General features: G+C 35.1%; 1 protein-coding gene across 1 annotated transcript; it reads left to right on the top strand.

Moving 5' to 3' along the window:
* Positions 1–14,912: 14,912 nt before the first annotated feature.
* Positions 14,913–17,554, top strand: LOC143245888 (protein FAM200B-like). Its single transcript, XM_076492141.1, has 4 exons — positions 14,913–15,063; positions 15,234–15,622; positions 15,873–15,964; positions 16,235–17,554. Exons 2-4 carry the CDS (start codon positions 15,247–15,249, stop codon positions 16,949–16,951), a joined length of 1,185 nt encoding a protein of 394 aa, XP_076348256.1. The 5' UTR covers positions 14,913–15,063; positions 15,234–15,246; the 3' UTR covers positions 16,952–17,554.
* The last annotated feature ends 4,868 nt before the right edge of the window (positions 17,555–22,422 follow it).

Raw genomic sequence — 22,422 nt, 5'->3', positions numbered from 1 at the left:
TTACATATCTATTTTAATATCGATGTTTAAGTTAAATTTATATTTAGAAATGTACATAACTTGTACTGTTAAATCTGTATTATGAGATTTCTGCCCATTCACAAAAACTGTAGAAGATTCTTGAGTGCAAGAATCAACATTTATGTGTGTACGTAAACATTACTTTATTGTTTATATTGTTGTGCAGGCAAAAAGTTCTAGAAACTCTCCTCGCGCCTATAAATTTAACCAACAAGAAGAGCCAAGAGACAGTACGTATTATTGGTTTGCTACAGTTTGCACACCATGAGCTACAGAAGATTTAACTGTAATAAAGGCTTATTAATTGGGAACTTGAATTTGATCGGAAACGTTTGTAGGTTTTGAATGTTACAAACCATTTAACTTCAGCAAATTCACACCGGACATTATCATTTTTATGAAGATATTATTCAACTTCAGCGGTGAAAAACTCGACATGTAATCAACGAAGAATACAAACCTAGATAGCTCCCTGTTAAACAAATTGTGCCTACATCAATTCGAAATTAGCTTTCTCATTGTGAACACTTAATAAGATAAAGGAAGTTCCGGATCAAAAATAAGAATCCATATTGTTTGTAAGTATGAATGGTTAGAACATAGATTGTTATTTGTAATGACCGTTATTGTCAATTATGTTATTGTAAGATAGTACGTAATAATAAGTAAAAAAGTATGTACACCAAACCTGTCTAATTCTGAATGAACCAGTAATAATTCTTTGACATAATAAAGACAGAAATCTATAATTACTTCTGTTCCTACAGGTGAAAAGAATTCCTTTATTGCTACAACTATAAAATCACCTTTCTCACTAGTCTAGTAATATTATGCCTCTCTGTGTGAACTGATTATACAACTATAAAATCACCTTTCTCACTAGTCTAGTAATATTATGCCTCTCTGTGTGAACTGATTATACAACTATAAAATCACCTTTCTCACTAGTCTAGTAATATTATGCCTCTCTGTGTGAACTGATTATACAACTATAAAATCACCTTTCTCACTAGTCTAGTAATATTATGCCTCTCTGTGTGAACTGATTATACAACTATAAAAACACCTTTCTCACTAGTCTAGTAATATTATGCCTCTCTGTGTGAACTGATTATACAACTATAAAATCACCTTTCTCACTAGTCTAGTAATATTATGCCTCTCTGTGTGAACTGATTATACAACTATAAAATCACCTTTCTCACTAGTCTAGTAATATTATGCCTCTCTGTGTGAACTGATTATACAACTATAAAATCACCTTTCTCACTAGTCTAGTAATATTATGCCTCTCTGTGTGAACTGATTATACAACTATAAAATCACCTTTCTCACTAGTCTAGTAATATTATGCCTCTCTGTGTGAACTGATTATACAACTATAAAATCACCTTTCTCACTAGTCTAGTAATATTATGCCTCTCTGTGTGAATTGATTACTATGGTCTTTCCCAAAGATAAAGTTTTATAAGAATTCCAGATAAACTGTTTATAACAAGAACAAAGTGAACTTGAAACATTTGTGCACATAATAAATATACACAAACTAATCCATACGTATCACATAAGTAGCATAAGAACCAACATACACACAGGTCTATTGTAAGATTATATAGATATATTAATCATGATACATAATTAAATATACATAAACGCATCCAAATATATGACGTAGGTTATATATGAACCGACATATACAGTTTGGAATTAAGCACAAATATACACAAGGTGTTCTATCCACCACAGGTATCAAAACCAACTTTTTAGCGCTATAAGTCTGCAGACATACCACTTTACCATTTGGAGGAGCAGATATATTACCACATCTATAATAACATTTGAGTGCCTGTGTGTGCACAGCATAGCTCCAACATTAACAGTTCGGCAATTGAAGATGTCTTGTTTAACTTTGGAGAAGAAACAGTGTTTAATGACTCAGCTCTATAACCACAGTAGACAGAAACTGTGTTTAAAACCTCATCGGTGTCACCATAGCAGATAAAAATGGTGTTTAATAATTCAGCTGTGTCACAATAGCAGACAGAAACAATTTAGTAACTCATATGTATCACCATAGCAGACTAAAACAGTGTTTAATGACTCAGCTATATCACAATATCAGACAGAGACTATGTTTAATGACTCAATGTCACGATAGCAAACGGAAGCCGTTTTTACTAACGCGCCCGTATCACCATATCAAAGAAAAATACTGTCTAATAACCTAGCTGTGTCACCACAGCAGATACAAACAGTGTTTAATGACCCAGATCTATCACAACAGCACACAGAAACTGTGTTAAATAACTCAGGTGAGACACCATAGCAGATAGAAACAGTATTTAATGACTCAGCTCTCTCACCATAGCACACGGAAACAGATTTTAATATTTCAGTTCTGTCACCACAGCAGACAGAAACAGTGTGTAATAACTCAGCCCTATCACCATAACAAACAAAAACATTAATTATTCAGCTGCGTATACCATAGCAGAAAGAAACAGTGTTTAATAGCTTAGCTGTGTCTCCATAGCAGTTTGAAACGGTGTTTAATGACTCAGATCTATCACGATAGGAGAAGGAAACAGTGCTTAATGATACAGCTCTATCACCACGACAGAGAGAAACAGTGTTTAATAACTCATCTGTATCATCATACAAAAAAGAAACAGTGTTTAATAATTCAACTGTGTACATCATAGCAGAAAAAAAAACAATATTTTATACCTTATCTGTGTCACCATAGTAGGCTGAAACAGTTTCATTACTCAGCTCTATCATAATAGCGCACAGAGAAGGTGTTTAATAACTCAGTTGTGTCACCATAGCAGAAACAAACGGTGTTCAATGACTCACCTGTGTCAACATAGAAGACAAAAACATTTTTAACTACTCAGCTTCAACGCCATAGCAGAAAGAAAATGTATTTAATAACTGAATTGTATCATCACAGCAGACATAAACTGTGTTTAAAACCTCAGCTCTATCACTATAGCAGATAGAAACATTGTTTAATGACTCAGCTCCACCAACATAGTAGACACAAAGAGTGTTTCATAATCAGGTGTTTCATCATAGAACACAGAAACAGTGTTTAATAACTAAGCTGTGTCACCTAAGCAGACAGAAACAATGTATAATAACTTACCTGTGTCACCATAACAGCCAGAAACAGTGTTTAATGACTCAGTTCTGTCAGCATAGCGCACAGAAACTGTGTTAAATAACTCAGCTCTATCACCATAATAGACAAAAACATTGTTTAATTATTCAGCTGCGTACACCATAGCAGAGCGGAACAGTGTTTAATTACTTAGCTGTGTCTCCGTAGTAGTTTGAAACGGTGTTAAATAACTAAGCTCTATCACCATAACACACAGAAACAGTATTTAATAACTCAGTTGTATTACCATAGCATACAAAAACAATGTTCAATGACTCAGTTGTATTACCATAGCATACAAAAACAATGTTCAATGACTCAGTTGTGTAACACAAGAAGACAGAAACAGTGTTTAACGACTCAGGTCTATCACGATAACAAAAAGAAACAATGTTTAGTAACATAGCTGTATCTCCATATCAGGTTGAAACAGTTTTAAAAACTAAGCTTTATCACCATTACACACAGAAACAGTGTTTAATAACTCAGCTGTGTCAACATAGCAGACAAAACCAGTTCTTAATAACTCAGCTGTCCCACCTTAGCAGACATATACGTTACGTTGTTTAATAACTCAGCTCTATCAATATGACAGACAGAACGGTATTCAATGACTCATCTGTGCCGCCATAACATAAAAAAACAATGTATATCGTCTCAATTCCATCACAATGGCAGAAAAAGCCAGTATTTTATGACTTAGCTCTATCACCATAGCAGATAGAAAGGTGTATAATAACTCAGCTGTATCACCATAGCCAAGAGAAACATTCTTTAACATTTCAGCTGTGTCACAATAACAGACAAAAACGGTATTTAATAACTCAGCTATTTAACCATAGCAGACAGAAATAGCTTTTAATATCTTATCTATATCACCATACCAGACGAAAATGGTGTTTAATAACTTAGCTGTCTCACCATAGCAGATAAGAGCAGTGTTGAGTAACTCAGTTGAGTTCCCGTACCAGAGAGAAACAGTGTTTAATGACGAGTCTCTATCACTATAGCAGAAAAAAAGAGTGTTTAATAACTGAGCTGCATCACCATAGCAGACAGAAACTGAGTTTACTAACTCAGCTGTGCCAATACAGCAAATAGAAACGTGGTTTGATAATCAGTTGTATCAAAATAACAGACAAAAGCAGTCTTTAATAATTCACATAAGTCACCAGAGCAGACAGAAACGGTTTTAATAACTCAACTTTATCACCATAGAAGACAGCAATTGTATTTAAATGCTTTAAATTTAAAGAAACAGTGTGTGATAACTCCCTTCCGTCACCATGGCAGACAATAACAGCATTTAGTAACTCAGCTGTGTCACTAAAATAGGCACAAACAGTGTTTAATTACTCAGCTCAATCTTCATAGAAGATATTAACAAGGTTTAATATCTTATCTATGTGACATTAGCAGACAAAAACGGCATTCAATCACTCAGCTGTGTCACCATATAAGACAGAAGCAGTGTTTAATAACTCAGCTCTATCTCCATAGCAGACAGAAACAGTCTTTAACAATTCTACTGTGTGACCGTAGCAGACAGAAATGGTCTTCAGTCACTTACATGTGTCACCATAGGAGACAAAAATCAATGTTTGATAACTCAACTGTAACACGATAGAAGACGGAAAGCGTGTTTAATAAATAACTCAGGTGTTTCACCATAGAAGACAGAAAGAGTGTTTATTAACTCAACAGTATCACAAGATCAGACAGATATTGTGTTTAATAACTCAGCTCTAACACCGTAGAAGACAGAAAGTGTGTTTGATGACCCAGCTTTATCATCATAACAGACAGAAACTGAGTTTAGTGAACAATTTCTATCACCATAACATACATACACAGTGTTTAACATTTCAGCTGTGTCACCATAACAGACAGAAATAGTGCTCGGTTCCTTAGCTCTGACACCATAGCAGACAGAAACAGTGCTCGGTCCTTAACTCTAACACCATAACAAACAGAAACAGTGCTCAGTTCCTTAGCTCTAACACCATAACAGACAGAAACAGTGCTTGGTTCCTTAGCTCTAACACCATAGCAGGTAGAAACAGTGCTCGGTTCCTTAGCTCTAACACCATAGCAGATAGAAACAGTGCTCGGTAACTAAGCTCTAACACCATAGCAGGTAGAAACAATGCTCGATTCCTTAGGTCTAACACCATAGCAGATAGAAACAGTGCTCGGTAACTAAGCTCTAACACCATAGCAGACAGAAACAGTGCTCGGTTCCTTAGCTCTAACACCATAGCAGACAGAAACAGTGCTCGGTTCCTTAGCTCTAACACCATAGCAGATAGAAACAGTGCTCGGTTCCTTAGCTCTAACACCATAGCAGATAGAAACAGTGCTCGGTAACTAAGCTCTAACACCATAGCAGATAGAAACAGTGCTCGGTAACTAAGCTCTAACACCATAGCAGGTAGAAACAGTGCTCGATTCCTTAGGTCTAACACCATAGCAGATAGAAACAGTGCTCGGTAACTAAGCTCTAACACCATAGCAGACAGAAACAGTGCTCGGTTCCTTAGCTCTAACACCATAGCAGACAGAAACAGTGCTCGGTTCCTTAGCTCTAACACCATAGCAGATAGAAACAGTGCTCGGTTCCTTAGCTCTAACACCATAGCAGATAGAAACAGTGCTCGGTAACTAAGCTCTAACAACATAGCAGATAGAAACAGTTTTAATGACTCAGCACTATCATCATGGCAGACACAAATGGTGTTTAATGACTTAGATCTTAAACCGTAAAAGAAAGAAACTGGTTTAATATTTCATTTGTGTCACATTAACCGACAGAAATGATGTTCGCCACTCAGCTGTGTCACCAAAGAAGACAAAATAATGTTTAATAATACAACTATGTAATCACAGCAGAAAGAAACAGTGCTTAATGACTCTCTTGTGTTACCATATATGACAGAAACAGTGTTTAACCCGTCAGCGGGATCACCATAGCAGACAGAAACTGTGTTTAACGATTCAACTATATCCCAATAGAAAACAGAAACAGTGTTTAATGACTCAGCTACGAAAACCCCAGAAGGTATAGACACTTTAATGACTCAGCTCAGTGTTTAATATCTCATCTGTGTCACCATATATAACAGAAACGGTGTTTAATAGCTCATCGGGGCCACTATAGCAGAGTAAAACAGCGTTTGATAACTCAGCTGTATCACCATACCCTACAGAAACAATGTTTAATAACTCAGCTGTATCACCATACTTTACAGAAACAATGTTTAATAACTCAGCTGTATCACCATACCCTACAGAAACAGTGTTTAATAACTCAGTTGTGTCACCATAGCACACAGAAATCTTATTTATTAATTCAGCTAAATCATCATGACAGACAGAAAAATTGTTTAATTACTGAGCTGTGCCACTACAGCAAACAGAACCGTTTGATAGCTCAGTTTTATCACCATAACACACAGAAACAGGCTTTGGTAATGTAGCAGTGTCACAAGAGCAGACATAAACGGTGTTTAATAACTCAGCTCTATCACCACAGCAGACAGAAACAGTGTTTAATAACTCAGTTGTGTCACCATAGCTGACAGAAACAGTTTAATTACTCGTTTCTGTCACCATAGTAAACAGAAACAGTGTTTAATAATTCATTTGTGTCACCACAATAAAAAGAAACAACATCAACAGCATACAACAAAGTACAACTTTCTCATATATTCCAACCCTCTTCTCAGATACAGATGCACTCCATTAATTTAAAACCAAATGTAACTGCATTATAAGGAAAGTTTACATGAATGGAGTTCACCTGTTACATTAGTAAAATTGGTTGGCTTCTTCCGCAGCAGTTTCTTAACTAGCTTCCCAATGCTTGAACTCAGACTAAACACTCATATCCAGCTCGTCACCGTTCCCAGAATAAAATTCTGTTAACTGACCACATTGGTGCCTACACTCTGAGTGCAAACGGACTTCTCTATCTGAATGACCTGGTTGCAACTGAGAATCTACTGAATATTCTTCAGTTAGTAACATTAGTTAAGATCCAACTACATATTTCTAACCTTCATATAAAAGATCAGCGATACTTTTTGGGTAGATTATTTTTACTTGAACTTAATTACAACGTTTTGACCACAACCATCATCATGTAACTATCATTTAACCAAAGTTTACGGTTTATTTCTTTTCCTCACAACAAGAGCATTCTCTAAAAATGGCAAATCTTGGATAAATCAGAGACTTTCTTTTTCTTACTCTAGCCATGTTCTTATGGCATCTCTTGCCACAAGCATGGTTCAGTTACGAAAGCTAGGCTTTAGAAGTCACTGTTGTTGCATTCTTATTCACCTCTGATACTAAACTGTTATGTCTACCTTGAATCACAGTAATACCTCATCTGAAAATTAAAAGTCCTAGAGACCCTTTGTTTATACAAGTATTTTCTCAGAAGCTTCCATTAACTTATCTATGAAAGATTTACCATGATTTGTCGATGTCCTGCTTAGATAAAGCTCACACAATCTCCTCTAAACCTTTGCAAAATAAGGTTAGTTTTTTTATAAAGCCTCACACTGTCAAGTTTAAAACGTATCAAAACTGGTTTTAAACTGTGTGGGAGATTACGTGTAGTGGTGTTAAAAGAGATAAAAGAAATGTATTGTAGGTAAAAAACCACCAAGAAGTTAAATATATATGTATATATATTTCTGTAGTTACATTTCTTGGTGATTTTACCTTCAATATTTTTCTTTTGCTCTCAAGGTTAATATACTTGAAGTGTTTGCTGGCAGCTTCACCTACTGGTATCATGGCTTTTCCTTGTGGAGCTATTTCACCATACGGGTATCAACTCTCCCAATTCGACCGCTTACTCTTAATAAACGATATAAAATGTGAAAACAGCTCTTAATATAAATATCCAGAGCACTTAATCAAAGACAGTGTTTTATCTAGTCATTGTAACTCTCTGCAATCGTGTCACTTCGACACTTGATCCAGCGTATTAGTAATAAAAATGTAATTTAGTTTGTGATTTTCGTGGATAAAATTGTAACAAGCAAATATTTACTCCCACATACATATAAGTTGAAAAAAAATAATTTTCAGAATAATACAATGAACCATCAAATAATGTGAACCAGGAAAGAAGCTAGTCAGCCTAAAGTGTTGATTAATATCCAAACACTGTGTTTTAACATAAAAAATGCATATATTTTATTATAGATTTGTGTCTTTCCTTTGCTTCTTAGCTTTTTTCCTGGTTCACATTACTTGGTTGATGTAAAAATAGATTAGTACTTTACTACTGCACAAGGTCTACAATGATTCTGTCTGTACCACAATCCTGGTTTCTTACTTAAGTAATACACACTCAAAGGAAGATTAACTCGCAACTGATACTAACTTGTAGGATTGTTTGTTTGTTTTTAATTTCGCGCAAAGCTACTCGAGGGCTATCTGCGCCAGCCGTCGCTAATTTAGCAGTGTAAGACTAGAAGAAAGGCAGCTAGTCATCACCACCCACCGCCAACTCTTGGGCTACTCTTTTACCAACAAATATTGGGATTGACGGACCCATTATAACGCCCCCACGGCTGAAAGGAGGAGCATCTTTGGTGCGACGAGGATTCGAACCCGCGACCCTCGGATTACGAGTCGAACGCCTTAACCCACCTGGCCATGCCGGGCCAACTTGTAGGAGCTTCGTCCATTATACTAGAAGAGTCATGATACAGAGGTTTCGGCAAGTCAGTAAAATGTCTCGAATCAGCGTTATGAATCCATATTCACTACATATATCGTCTTTACACGTTAAATATTCCTGAATAGCTGTTGTTTTCTGTTTCCCATATTCTTTTAAAGCTACACATATGCACTAGCCACTACTAATTTTGAGCTGAAAGACTAAAACATAATGCAGCTAGTCAACAGCACGAACAGTCATCAGTCTTAAGCTACTCTTATTTAACCAAATTGTAGGATTTCACAGTCACCGTTTGAAATGGATCTCAGAATATTTTCCATTATCTCTTTATCTAAAACGTTTTAGTAATTTTCATATTTCGAAATAACATTTACATTAGTTTGAAGTCGTATACATTCCCTTCTTCTTATACGAAGCAGTAAATTACACACTTTATAGACATTTCAAACTATTCGTAAAGTCAAGATAAAGTTAATGAAAAAACTTATATTGATACTGCACTGAGATAAAACTGGTAAAGTTATTCATTACTGTTTCTAGGCCTTGTTTCAGAATGGACTAATATAACAATATAAGTTTTAGGGGAAATCTAAATGTTTGTGGTAAAATTAAATATTTATTCTATTTTCCAGAAGCAACAACTGGAACATATATTTTGTATACGAGCAGAATTAAAAACAAAGAGTATATATTAAATAGGTCAGAAGTAGCCGGTGTGGCACGGTGGTATGTCTGCTGATTTATATCGCTAGAAACAGAGTTTCGATACTGGTGGTGAACAAAGCACAGCACATATAATCAATTGTGTAGCTCTGCGCATTACAATAAATAAACAAACATTCGCTAGCGAATGCAACGTGGCCAATTTTGACACGAGAACAACCGTGAAAAACATAGAAATCGAGAAGTGTTAATATCACTGCTTGGAACTTACAAAAAGACATCTTTTACCAAATCACGTAAATTAGTTGATGTACATGAGAATAGTTCATGAAAACCCGCAATTATGGATATCTTGCTGACAAATTGAGAAAAAGTAAAGTATTCCAACTTTATTTGTATCTGTTTGAGATGTGTAAAATGTGTTACATGTAGAGAAATATCTTTGTACCAGATTGCATTTAAATTGGTCGCGTAAAATGTGTTACATGTAGAGAAATATCTTTGTACCAAATTGGTCGAAATAAATCTAAGTAATTAATTATAATTATAGGGTTATTTAACCCTGTGACCCAACCCCTAAAATCACACATCGTTGTATATAATTATGGACTTGTAAATGAAATATTTTTGGACCAACTCTCATGGGAAGTACTGTGGAGCAATTGTAAAAAAAATAAAAAAACAAATTGTGTGGCATCTTAACCCATCAATTAATAAAATGGACAAGCCCATAATTTTTACTTCTGATTATGTTAGAACTATAGAAAAGCATCTTTGTAAACTTGTCAAAATACGACAGAGTAATTGACCAAAAACCCAACATTATTATTTTGTGTACGCTCTGACCTTTCTAAAAAAACTCAAAACAAGAAAATCCAACTTTTGTAAATCAGTGTGTTGAGCTCATGAAAATTAATGTTTGTAACTTTTTATCTTGATTGCTGTAAATATGACCACAAAGAAGTACAAAAATATACATTTCTGGGTTGTTTGACATTCGACTACATAAACTTCATAGAAAAGCCAAAATGAAATAAAGAACAATACATGACAAAATCACCGGGGAGTATTGAAGTAAGGTAGAAATAACCCTATCAAGTTTCAAGTCAATCCACTGAGAAAAGAAGAAATGGTGGTCGATTGAAAAGTGCTTGGAAGAAGAAATAAGAAACAATAGAAAACTAGTACGTCTCTCTGGAGATGTAACAAACATATTTATAAAACGTCATGGAAGATCCGAGCAACAGAATGGAAGAGAAAATCCTGTAAATCATTGTATAGAAATACCGTGCACATTTCTTTATAAAAATCTATATAGCTGATTTGTTTGGATACATATCATTTTATCTAAAACTGGTGTATTTAAAAATATACCTATGTGGTACCTGCTTTACGGAGAAGACTGTATCGTGTAATTTGTTGCACGTGAGAACATCGTTAATACTAACGTCACTCTATAAAGAAAACTAAGGTCACAGTCTGTACAGTTCACTTGCGTAAGGCTATTTAAGTTCCATTCATTCTGCTTCGACTGCACACCTACTCCACGTGCTCTAAACTTTTAACGCACCATTGATTAATATCCAGCCGCCACAAAAATTCATATTGTATAAGTACCAAGTATTCAACAACAAAAACAACTTCATTTATTACACATTACCTTCGAAACGCAAAAGTATGGTTGTAATTTATGAATGATTGACCCTCCTGAAATGTTTTCCATTCTATATGTATGTGTAGGAAAGTGTGTTTCAGTGTTTACCAGTCTGTTATTACGCGTAGGAAAGTGTGTTTGAAATTCTAGTTATATATGTTTATAACATTGTAACTTTAAAAGCATCTGGTACACATGTATGCACATAATTATAAACCAAATACAGTGTGGTAAAATTGAAATTCAAAAACACGCTTTCGCTACCATTCATTACTGTCGTCCTCAGCTTATAAGTCAAAACGCTGATGAAACACTTGCCATCAAATAAAAAGAATGAATAAAGGGTTAGGAATTGAGTGTTTGAACCCACGTCTCAATCATAACTGCCTTTCGCTGTCTACAGCCAGTTCTGGGAAAGCAGAAAACCTTTATTATTATAAGTTAATACTTATAATTAACTTTAATGTACAATTATCCCAACCCTAGAAAAATTGATTTAGAAAATGTACAAAAGACCCAACCTCTACTCTTTCAATTCTTGTTATAAATAATATAATATTCTTAGTGTAAAACTAAGCCACTCCTTAACTGATGTTAACTAAAATAAAAGACCCAACCTCTACTCTTTCAATTCATGTTATAAATAATATAATATTCTTAGTGTAAAACTAAGCCACTCTGTAACTGATGCTAACTAAAATAAAAGACCCAACCTCTACTCTTTCAATTCATGTTATAAATAATATAATATTCTTAGTGTAAAACTAAGCCACTCTTTAACTGATGTTAACTAAAATAAAAGACCCAGCCTCTACTCTTTCAATTCTGGTTATAAATAATATGATATTCTTAGTGTAAAACTAAGCCACTCTGTAACTGATGTTAACTAAAATAAAAGACCCAACTTTTACTCTTTCAATTCTGGTTATAAATAATATAATATTCTTAGTGTAAAACTAAGCTACTCTTTAACTGATGTTAACTAAAATAAAAGACCCCGACCATTCAAGCATACACCAAGTGAACAGAAACAAGTCCTGAAGTCGGTCTTTATCTCCCCGAGGTGCTGAACTATTCTAAACATGACAATTAGTTATTTAAACCAAGTAACTAACGTCATCCAGACGTCCTATAATATACTAGCACCATTATTTTTCAGTTTATTTTTAAATAAATTAACATTATATACAAATGAATTACTCTTATAACAAGCTGTTAACAATATGTTTAATTGAACTATGATAACCCTGTTAACAATGATGGAAAAATTAAATTCTCTTCTCTTAACGAAACCAGTTAACTGTATGCTGTTTTGTGTTAAATTAATGTTTATATCAGATTAAAGAGCATGTGTATCACCGTTATTACTTCTTTTTATTATAAACTCTGGTGGTTATATAATTTGTGGACAAAATCCATTGCGTACTAATTTCTTTTCAAACATGGCCAACCTGTATCTGTTTTTCTGTGTATATTCCTTTTCAAAGCAGATTTCAAACCATTTCCCACAAGTGGCTGCAAACAGTAAAAGGCACTTAAGAACCGAGACGTCGTGGGTTCACACGCTCAACTACTAACCCATAATTGATTCTCCTTAGTTCCTAGCAAGTTTTTCAACAGCGTTTGGATTTTGCCTGAGAGATGGAATATTCCCAAGATGTTTGTGTGCTATGATCACAAACATAGTTCATCGTGACTTAAGGACGGACGACATTAGCATATGGTAGTGCAGACATGTTTATGAATTTCAATTATATTGTGTTGTTTTTGGTTTACGTAAAGCCCATTATTGTTTTATAGTGTTGATCTTAATCGTCTATTGGCTTGTATACATAAAAGGATTGGCAAAAAAGCAAACGGACACAATGATTAAAATTGTCTGTAAATTGTTAAAGTTCGGATTAAATAAGGACTTTTTACTTCGTTATATCGTGTAATGACTTTCTTTACTCTGAGAGATAAAAGTAAAAAATTACGTTTCAATAAAGTAATGAGCCCACAAAAAGTGTCGAATATAAGGACATAAGCAAACAAAATATATCTAATTCAGAAAATTACGTTTAAATATGGACATGAGATAACTAAACGTGTCTAATACTGAAAACTACATTTAAATAAGTATACGAGCTAACGAAAGATGTCGAATATCAAAAATTACATTTCAGTAGGTAAACAAACCTAGCAAATATGAGTCGAATATTGAAAATTAGGTTTCAATAAAGACATGAGCTAGAAAAATGTGTCGAATATTTTATCATGAAAATTTGTATCAATTAATATTTTTTCTTTCCAATTTTATTGCACAATCTTGATTTCTAAATTTGTAGAAGATTCTCGAGAGTAAAAATAAAATACATGTTTTATGGAAGCACTAACGTATCTTAATATTGTTACCAAGTGAACTTTCGAGAATGTCACCTTAAAGTTTATAAACCGACACACCGAGAGACAGTTAAATAGAATATTCCTAGTTTACTACAGTCAGTATACTTAGTATAGTAGCTATAATACTTATTAATCGAAAAACTTCAGCATCAACAGATGTAAAAGGTCTAAAACCTGTTAGAAATAATGAATACATTGTCATCAAAAGAGTCGAGAAAAGAACTTATAATAATTTTACCAAGCAAACATTTCTTAAATATGTTAAATAAAACGTCAACATATATTGAGTAAGTTACTGACTTTAACCTAACAACAAAAGCTTCACCAAACTGCTCAAGATATTACTTTAAAAGCTATTACTTTCCAATTTTTCTCATACAAACTAATCATGAACGAAATTCTAGGGTTTACCGCAAGTCCATAAAAAAACAATAAACTAGTTCCTAATTATATCTTCTTATAATTCTCTTAACCTATACTCTTGGTTGGTACTTTAACTGACTGTTGGAACTTTATTTTTCAAAAATAAGAACCCAATTAAATACACTTCTCACCTGCTGGTACACGTGCATAGTTTAGGTAATAATACGATTATGTCTAACTTTGACGTTGTAAACCTATCCCTCAAACTATTTGTCATGAGGCAGTACAACTTACTGCACAAAGTATTTCACACAATCCCAAAAAAACAGAATCAATATAAAATAAGAACACCTAATAACATTTGTTTCTCTTCAGTACAGAGATTCGTAGACGATTTTGTTTGTTTGTTTTAGAATTTCGCACAAAGCTATTCGAGGACTATCTGTGCTAGCCGTCCCTAATTTAGCAGTGTATGACTAGAGGGAAGGCAGCTAGTCATCACCACCCACCACCAACTCTTGGGCTACTCTTTTACCAACGAATAGTAAGATTGACCGTCACATTATAACGCCCCCACGGCTGGGAGGGCGAGCATGTTTGGCGCGACGGGGATACGAACCCGCGACCTTCAGACTACGAGTCGCACGCCTTAACACGCTTGTTCACGCCGGACCTCGTAGACCAGTGGTTCCCAAACTGGGGGTAAATTACCCCGTGGGGGTAATTTAACAATTTATCGGGGTAATGGAGGGGTGACAGAAAAAAAGTTAAAATTCTGAAAAGCAAGAAAACATTGAGGTAGCTGGTATTAGGATTAATGTTAACTTAGTCTTAGTATGTAAAGTTGTAAATTAAACCTATTTTAAGTATGTAATAAAGTTAAACCAAGTAACAATAAACATCAAAAACTAATATACAGTAGCAGAAAAGAAAAAATATGTATCTAAGTGTGTGGCAACCTAAAAGTATTTTGACAAGTATGCTTCAGAACACAAGTCACTCAGTAACCCTGATGACTCATCGACGTGTCCAGTACGCGTCACTCACTGCCTGAGGTTGCCTCTATTTCACACTGTCAGTTTCTATGTGAGCATCAGCCGAGGTAGACAAAACCTGGTATGTATGTGTACTGCCCTGTGCAGTATAGTTAGTATTTACCTACTATTACATCATTCCTATGCTGAATAAGCTCTTTTAATGCTATCTAGAATGCCATGAAAAAAATAAATAATAAGTTCACATTGTTCACACTTTTTTATGCAGTTTTTCTTTTTCTTTTTCTGCAGATTAAACAATAAAATGTCTAAAAAGCGCACCTACTCTGACGCCTTTCTTCGCTATGGCTTTGTGAATTTACCTTCTGGTGGAGAGGATCGGCCACAATGTGTAGTATGTCACAAAGTGTTGACAAATGAAAGCCTCAAGCCATCAAAACTCTCAGCTCACCTCCAGAAGTGGCATCTAAATCTTCAAAATGAGGATCAGGCTTATTTTCAGCGCCGGGCTGTAGCACTGAAGAATATCCAGTTCGGTTCATCTGGCATTCAAGCCCAAAAGCTTCAAGCTGCGGTCGAAGCATCTTACTTTGTTGCATATAAAGTTGCCGAACAACAAAAAATGCCACACCATTGCAGAGAATCTGATTATGCCTTGTGCATACGAGATGGTAAGCAAGGTATGTGGGGAGGATCAAGCGAAGAAACTGAGTGTCATATCTCTATCAAACAACACAATCCGCCGACGAGTCGATGACATGGCATCAGATATTCTGTCCCAAGTTACAACAGAGATCAAGGAAAGCTCATATAGCAAATTCTCCTTGCAATTTGATGAATCGTGTGACGTAGCCAGTTGTGCTGTTCTCCTTGGGTTCGTTCGTTACGTCCACCAGGACAAGATCAAAGAAGAGTTCCTATTATGCGAAGATCTGCTAACAACCACGATGGGAGAAGATATCTTCAATATCATCAACAGTTTCTTTACCACGAATGGATTGGACTGGAACAGCGTTCAACAGGTAGGGAGAGATGTTTATATAAAGTCTAGATTAGTATAAATACAATGAATTACATGGCATATAGTCATATAGTTTTATTTATTGTACAAGTAGCTGTAGTGTAGCTAATATTTTATACATAATTCACAAAAAAGTATCGTGCCTGTCGTACTGAAATACTAAAGTACCAAAATAAATTAAATGAAATTAAAACCATATAATTATAACGCAAAAGATAAGTAAGAATGACTAACTGACGCAATCTATAATAGACTTTCTTTTTTAATCTAGGTCTCCGTCGATGGAGCACCGTCGATGATGGGTCGTAATCGTGGATTACGGGGCCTCATACAAGCTGTGAATCCAGAAATTTCTGTAGATCATTGCATCATTCATCGGTACTCTCTTGGATCAAAAAGCCTGTCTGGTAATCTGAAATTAGTGTTTGAAGATGTGTTGAAAATCGTCAATTTCATCAAGTCCAGGGATGTGAATTCGCGCATATTCAGGGAGCTGTGCAAGGAAGTGGGAGAGCAGTATCAAGTTCTGCTCTACCACACCGATGTTCGCTGGTTGTCACGAGGCAAGGTTGTACGTCGAGTCATTGAGCTCCGAACGGCTCTTCAGGAATTTCTGAAACAAAAAGAATCTCCTTTTGCTACCAAGTTCACTGATAAGGAGTGGCTTGCTCGACTTTGTTACTTGGCTGACATATTTGCGGAGCTGAACAGTGATAATCTGCAACTCCAGAGCCAAAACACGACTGTCATTGATGCCCATCACACTGTGACTGCATTTCTGGGAAAACTGAGACTCTGGATTCGACGTTTGGAGAAAGGAGTGATCGCTCAGTTTCCCACCCTAGATCAGTTTGTTGAGGAAAATAGTTATGATACTGGATCACTTTTACAGACCATCAACAAAGAGATGAGCGACCATTTGAAGGGGCTTGAAACAAGCATGCAGCACTACTTTCCAGAGAGTGACCTAAAAACAGCCAGTCTTTAGTGGATCATTCACCCCTTTTCTGTACCTGATGAGGCCATTCATGATGATGATTTCCCTGCAAAGGAGGAGTGGATCACAATGCGAGCAAATGAAGCCTTGAAAGTCAAATTCCAAAACCAAAATGCAGATTCCTTTTGGATTTCACAACTAGCTGACTTGCCAACTCTGTCCAAGAGAGCCTTGAAGTTGTTGGTATCATTCTCAACAACGTATCTGTGCGAGAAGGGGTTCTCAACCGTGCTGGGGATGAAAACAAAAAAGAGGACTCGCAAACGTTGAATGTTGCAAACGATGCCAGGCTGGCACTTTCAACCACAAAGCCAAGAATTCCTAAACTAGCTTCAAGTATGCAACTCCATCCATCCCACTGATGTTCTTGACATCTTTGGCAATATTCATTAGAAATGCACAATGATCAAATACAATAATTAAAAGTGTAATTCAGTGTAAATAAATTATATAAATAAATTGTAAATAAATAAAGTGCAATATATCTCTAGTTTAATTTAGCCATATATATCAATGTTGAAAACATTTTGTGAAAGGGGTAACATGCTTAATGTGGCATGTTAAATTGGGTAACAAGCTGAAAAAGTTTGGGAACCACTGTCGTAGACGATCTTCTCATGGAAGATCCATTATGAGGTGCTTCGGCCATCTTTTCTTACACCACATAGAACAACATGTCGTAATCACATCCATGCATTTTGGCTTGGATATGCAGAGGATGTTCTTTGCGGCTTTACTTACATACACTTTGCAGTTGAAAATGAAAACAGCTTCATGGTAAAGTTTTTTTACACCTTAACATCACATAAAAGGCATATACAGCGGAAATTGTATAAACGTTTTTCTAATATGTAGTCAGCCAAAAGCTAGAAATCCTCCTATCTTTAGCATAGACTACAGGCACCACAAAAAACTGATGAACAATTTGCACACTTAAGTCAATGTTTAATTAAGTTAAACCAGTTATCTACTTAAATATTTAAACAAACTATTAACAAATTCTTAAAAAACACAGGACATGTTTAATACATAAACCTCAAAATCGATGAAATCTAATCGCTTGTACTATCCAATACCTCTATCACAAGTATGTTCACATAGCCTGAATAATTCAGTCGATATATCATTAACATATTGACTAGATTAATTTTTACTCCTGGAATAAAAAAATATCCACGTTAAGAAAATAATAAACGATTCCACTAGGAAAATATTTGTAAATTAAAGTGTAATGATTGCACAGTCTTTTTCATATGTGAAACAAGAAGTGACTCCAACGTCAGGTTATAAGAACGTCAAAGGAATCCCAAGTCCACGAACAAAACAACCACAGTTTCTTTAAATAAAATGTCACCGTACTAAACCGTGAACTTCACATTAACCGAAGAACGAGAGAAGTCTGATTAATAAAATTTAACACTTCTATTAAAAAGGAAACCATCTATGTAAGTAAACTTTCTACACAAGTAAACCATCTATATAAGTAAACCTTCTACATAAGTAAACCGTCTATATAAGTAAACCTTCTACATAAGTAAACCATCTATGTAAGTAAACTTTCTACATAAGTAAACCGTCTATATAAGTAAACTTTCTACATAAGTAAACCATCTATATAAGTAAACTTTCTACATAAGTAAACCATCTATATAAGTAAACCTTCTCCATAAGTAAACCATCTATATAAGTAAACCCTCTACATAAGTAAACCATCTATATAAGTAAACCTTCTCCATAAGTAAACCATCTATATAAGCAAACCTTCTACATAAGTAAACCATCTATATAAGTAAACCTTCTACATAAGTAAACCATCTATGTAAGTAAACTTTCTACATAAGTAAACCGTCTATATAAGTAAACTTTCTACATAAGTAAACCATCTGTATAAGTAAACTTTCTACATAAGTAAACCATCTGTATAAGTAAACCTTCTACATAAATAAACCATCTATATAAGTAAACTTTCTACATAAATAAACCATCTATATAAGTAAACTTTCTACATAAGTAAACCATTTATATAAGTAAACTTTCTACATAAGTAAACCATCTATATAAGTAAACTTTCTACATAAGTAAACCATCTATATAAGTAAACGTTCTACATAAGTAAACCATCTGTATAAGTAAACGTTCTACATAAGTAAACCATCTATATAAGTAAACGTTCTACATAAGTAAACCATCTATATAAGTAAACTTTCTATATATTATTTCGTCAGACACATCTTATTCAACTATTTCTCACAACATTTTTACTTTGTTTTGTTCAGCCATAAATGTATTTAATTTTTTTTTATTTCGCGCAAAGCTACAGAAGGGCTGTCTATGCTAATCGTCCCTAATTTAGCAGCGTAAAACTAGAGGAAAGGCAGCTAGTCACCACCCCTCACCGTTAACACTTGGTCTACTCTTTTAACATAGAAAAACTGGATTCACCGTCACCTTATAACACCTCTACGGCTGAATAGCGAGCATATTTCGTGGGAAGTGATTCGAACCTGCGAACCTTACATTGCATGTCAAGCGCCCTAACTATTTCGCTATGTCGAGCCCCTCGTAACTTCCAAACCTGTTGTGGTGAATGGCCTAATTCAAGCATAGTAATAATAAAATACTTTGACATTAAAGTATTCCTTTACTTGGTTAAGGCACTAGACTCGCAATCCGAGGGTCGCGGGTTCGCATCCCCGTCGCGCCAAACATGCTCGCCCATTCAGCTGTGGGGGCGTTATAATATCACGGTTAACCCCCACTATTCGTTGGTAAAAGAGTAGCCCAAGAGTTGGTGGTGGTGGTGATGACTAGCTACCTTCCCTCTAGTCTTACACTGCTAAATTAGGGACGGCTAGCGCAGATAGCCCTCATGTAGCTTTGCGCGAAATTCAAAACAAACAAAACAAAGCAAAGCAAAACCTTTACTTGGGGTGAAGATTCTGCGTTTGGCGAGAGACGAATAAGGTTGTACTTGTTTAGGCTCATAAGCTTTACATGTTCTACTACCTTTTATCGGTTTTTCGAGTACCCATAACTTGCTACACACCAGCCGATAAGGAGAATAAGACCTCTTGGACAGCAGCACAGCTACAAAACCAGTACGAAACGAGACAAGAAGACACGCGGGCCAACAAGCTTCACTTTGCCGTAGAAGCTACGAGTCATACCGGCCGGAATGCCGGAGCAGTCAAACACCGTGACTTGTGAAATGGAGTCGACTATGGAAGGACCAAGTCCGTGGTCGACAGTAACTAAACGTAAGTCTAGTATAGGTGGCCAAATTATTGATGATAATTTAAAATTAAAATCACTGTAACATATTGCAAAAGAAGAACTAAAAGTTAAAACCACCCCAATGAAAGATTCTTAGGTTAGAGCTAGGAAAGAAACTAATCAAAGAAAATATAACTTCAACAGCTGTCAACAGTGCAGTAAGAGCTACGTTGATAGATAATGAAAATCCTAGTAGTTTAAATACAAAAAAAAACCACCATGGATATTGAAACAAACACCAATTCAGAACTTATACGAAATAAAAAATCCAAACACGAACAAGCCACAAACAAACAAAATTCACGAACCATCAAAACTAACTACCACTCAAGCACCAGAAAACACAAACAAACTCATATGCTGCAGTGGTTAAGAAATCATCAAACAGGCAGGAAAAACCATCACCAAGTAATGAAGATCCACCCAAACCAACTCAAGACACACATAAAACCACACCAACGAATACAGAAAACACATTAACAAATGTCATTACTTCCACCTTCTCTGAAATAATGACAGAATACACAAATAAAGGTGGAATATACAAATCCAAATAATGCAAACAGTATCACAGACATAATCATTAAAATAATTTTGAAAAACATCCAAAAATAACTACCGCAAATTTTAACATATATCATGAACTCTGTCAGCCATGGATAAATTCATAGTACTACACATCAATATCCAGGGTGCTATTGCTTCCAAGAAACATGAGATTGAAGATATAACGAACTCCATAAAACCAGATGTTTTTGTAATTAGTGAAACTACCCTTTATAACTACCATAGATTCAAAATAAAAGGATACTCCATTATCAGACACGACAGGAAGGATACAAGAGATCCCAACCGAGGAATTTTATTATTGTATAGAACTGAACTTATAGTTCAGGGACTTAAACTACCTTCCTCTAACGAATCAGTAATCATAAACATAAAAACGCAAAATAATAATGACGTAACTGTGGCGGGCATTTATTGCTCGCCTAGCAAAGTATTAGACGCAAATCTTTTGCATTCCGTATATAATCAAAATTCCAATATAGTAATTACAGGATATTTAAATAGCAAACATATAACATTCAACTATAGATGTACAAACCCAAATGGCAAAATAATTTATAAATTTCTAGCCGAAACTAATGATATTATTAAATGATGCAACACCGACAGATATCTCATACGCACATGGCACCAGTAAAATACTGGACTTATGCCTGTGTTCGCACAATATGAGTCGTAAATTTGCAAACTTCTATGTTGGTCACGATTTAGACAGTGACCACCTCCCAGTTTGGTGTATCTTCAATCTCATCCCCCACTTAAACAAAATTAAAGTTAAAGATAAACTAAATTATAAAAAAGCTAATTGGCAACTATTTCATACTGTCATAAACCAAACTTTACCACCTGAAGTACTAAATTTTGCCGCGGAAGCATCAGATATAGATGTGTATAGGCATATAATCTCTGAGTGTCTGAAACATGCAGCCAACAGCTCTATACCGAAACAAAAACACTTCACAACAACACGCTCATGGAAACCACATCAAGATATAATACGCTTAATAAAAGACTGAAGAAAACTACGCAAACAGTATATACAAAATCGAAACCCCACACTAAAAACACAAATAAGCACTATAAGAAATAAAATAAAACATCTAATCAGACAACAAAAACAAGATAGTTGAGACACCTTCTGTTCAGAACTAAATCACAAGACAGATCCAAAACAATTCTGAACACAGTTGAAAAGATATACAAATACAGGAACAACAAACACAGTATACCCACCACTCGAACTAGATGGAAAAACAGCGTACACTAACAGAGAAAAAGTTGAGATATTTAGAAAAACACCTAGAAAACACGTTCAAAACACATAATGAACCAGACATGAACAGATACTTCTATAATAAAGTCAATAACTTTATTGGTCACGACAAATGTGTATACACATCTATATTCCCAGTAAACACATTAAGAAAACCAGAAAAAACAACAGACTGGAGCACTCATCAACTAATAAAAGATATCACAGTAACGGAAGTAGAAACTGCTATTAAAAAACACAAAAAAACAAAGCTCCTGAAGAAGATGGTATCCAAGCTATCCTCTTAAAACACGGCACTCATACATTATATGAACACCTAACAGCCTTATTTAACCTATCAGCTGGATAT

This window comes from Tachypleus tridentatus, chromosome 3 (genome assembly GCF_004210375.1).
Source record: "Tachypleus tridentatus isolate NWPU-2018 chromosome 3, ASM421037v1, whole genome shotgun sequence".
NCBI lineage: Eukaryota > Metazoa > Arthropoda > Merostomata > Xiphosura > Limulidae > Tachypleus > Tachypleus tridentatus.
This window is presented reverse-complemented; position numbering and strand designations above follow the sequence as displayed.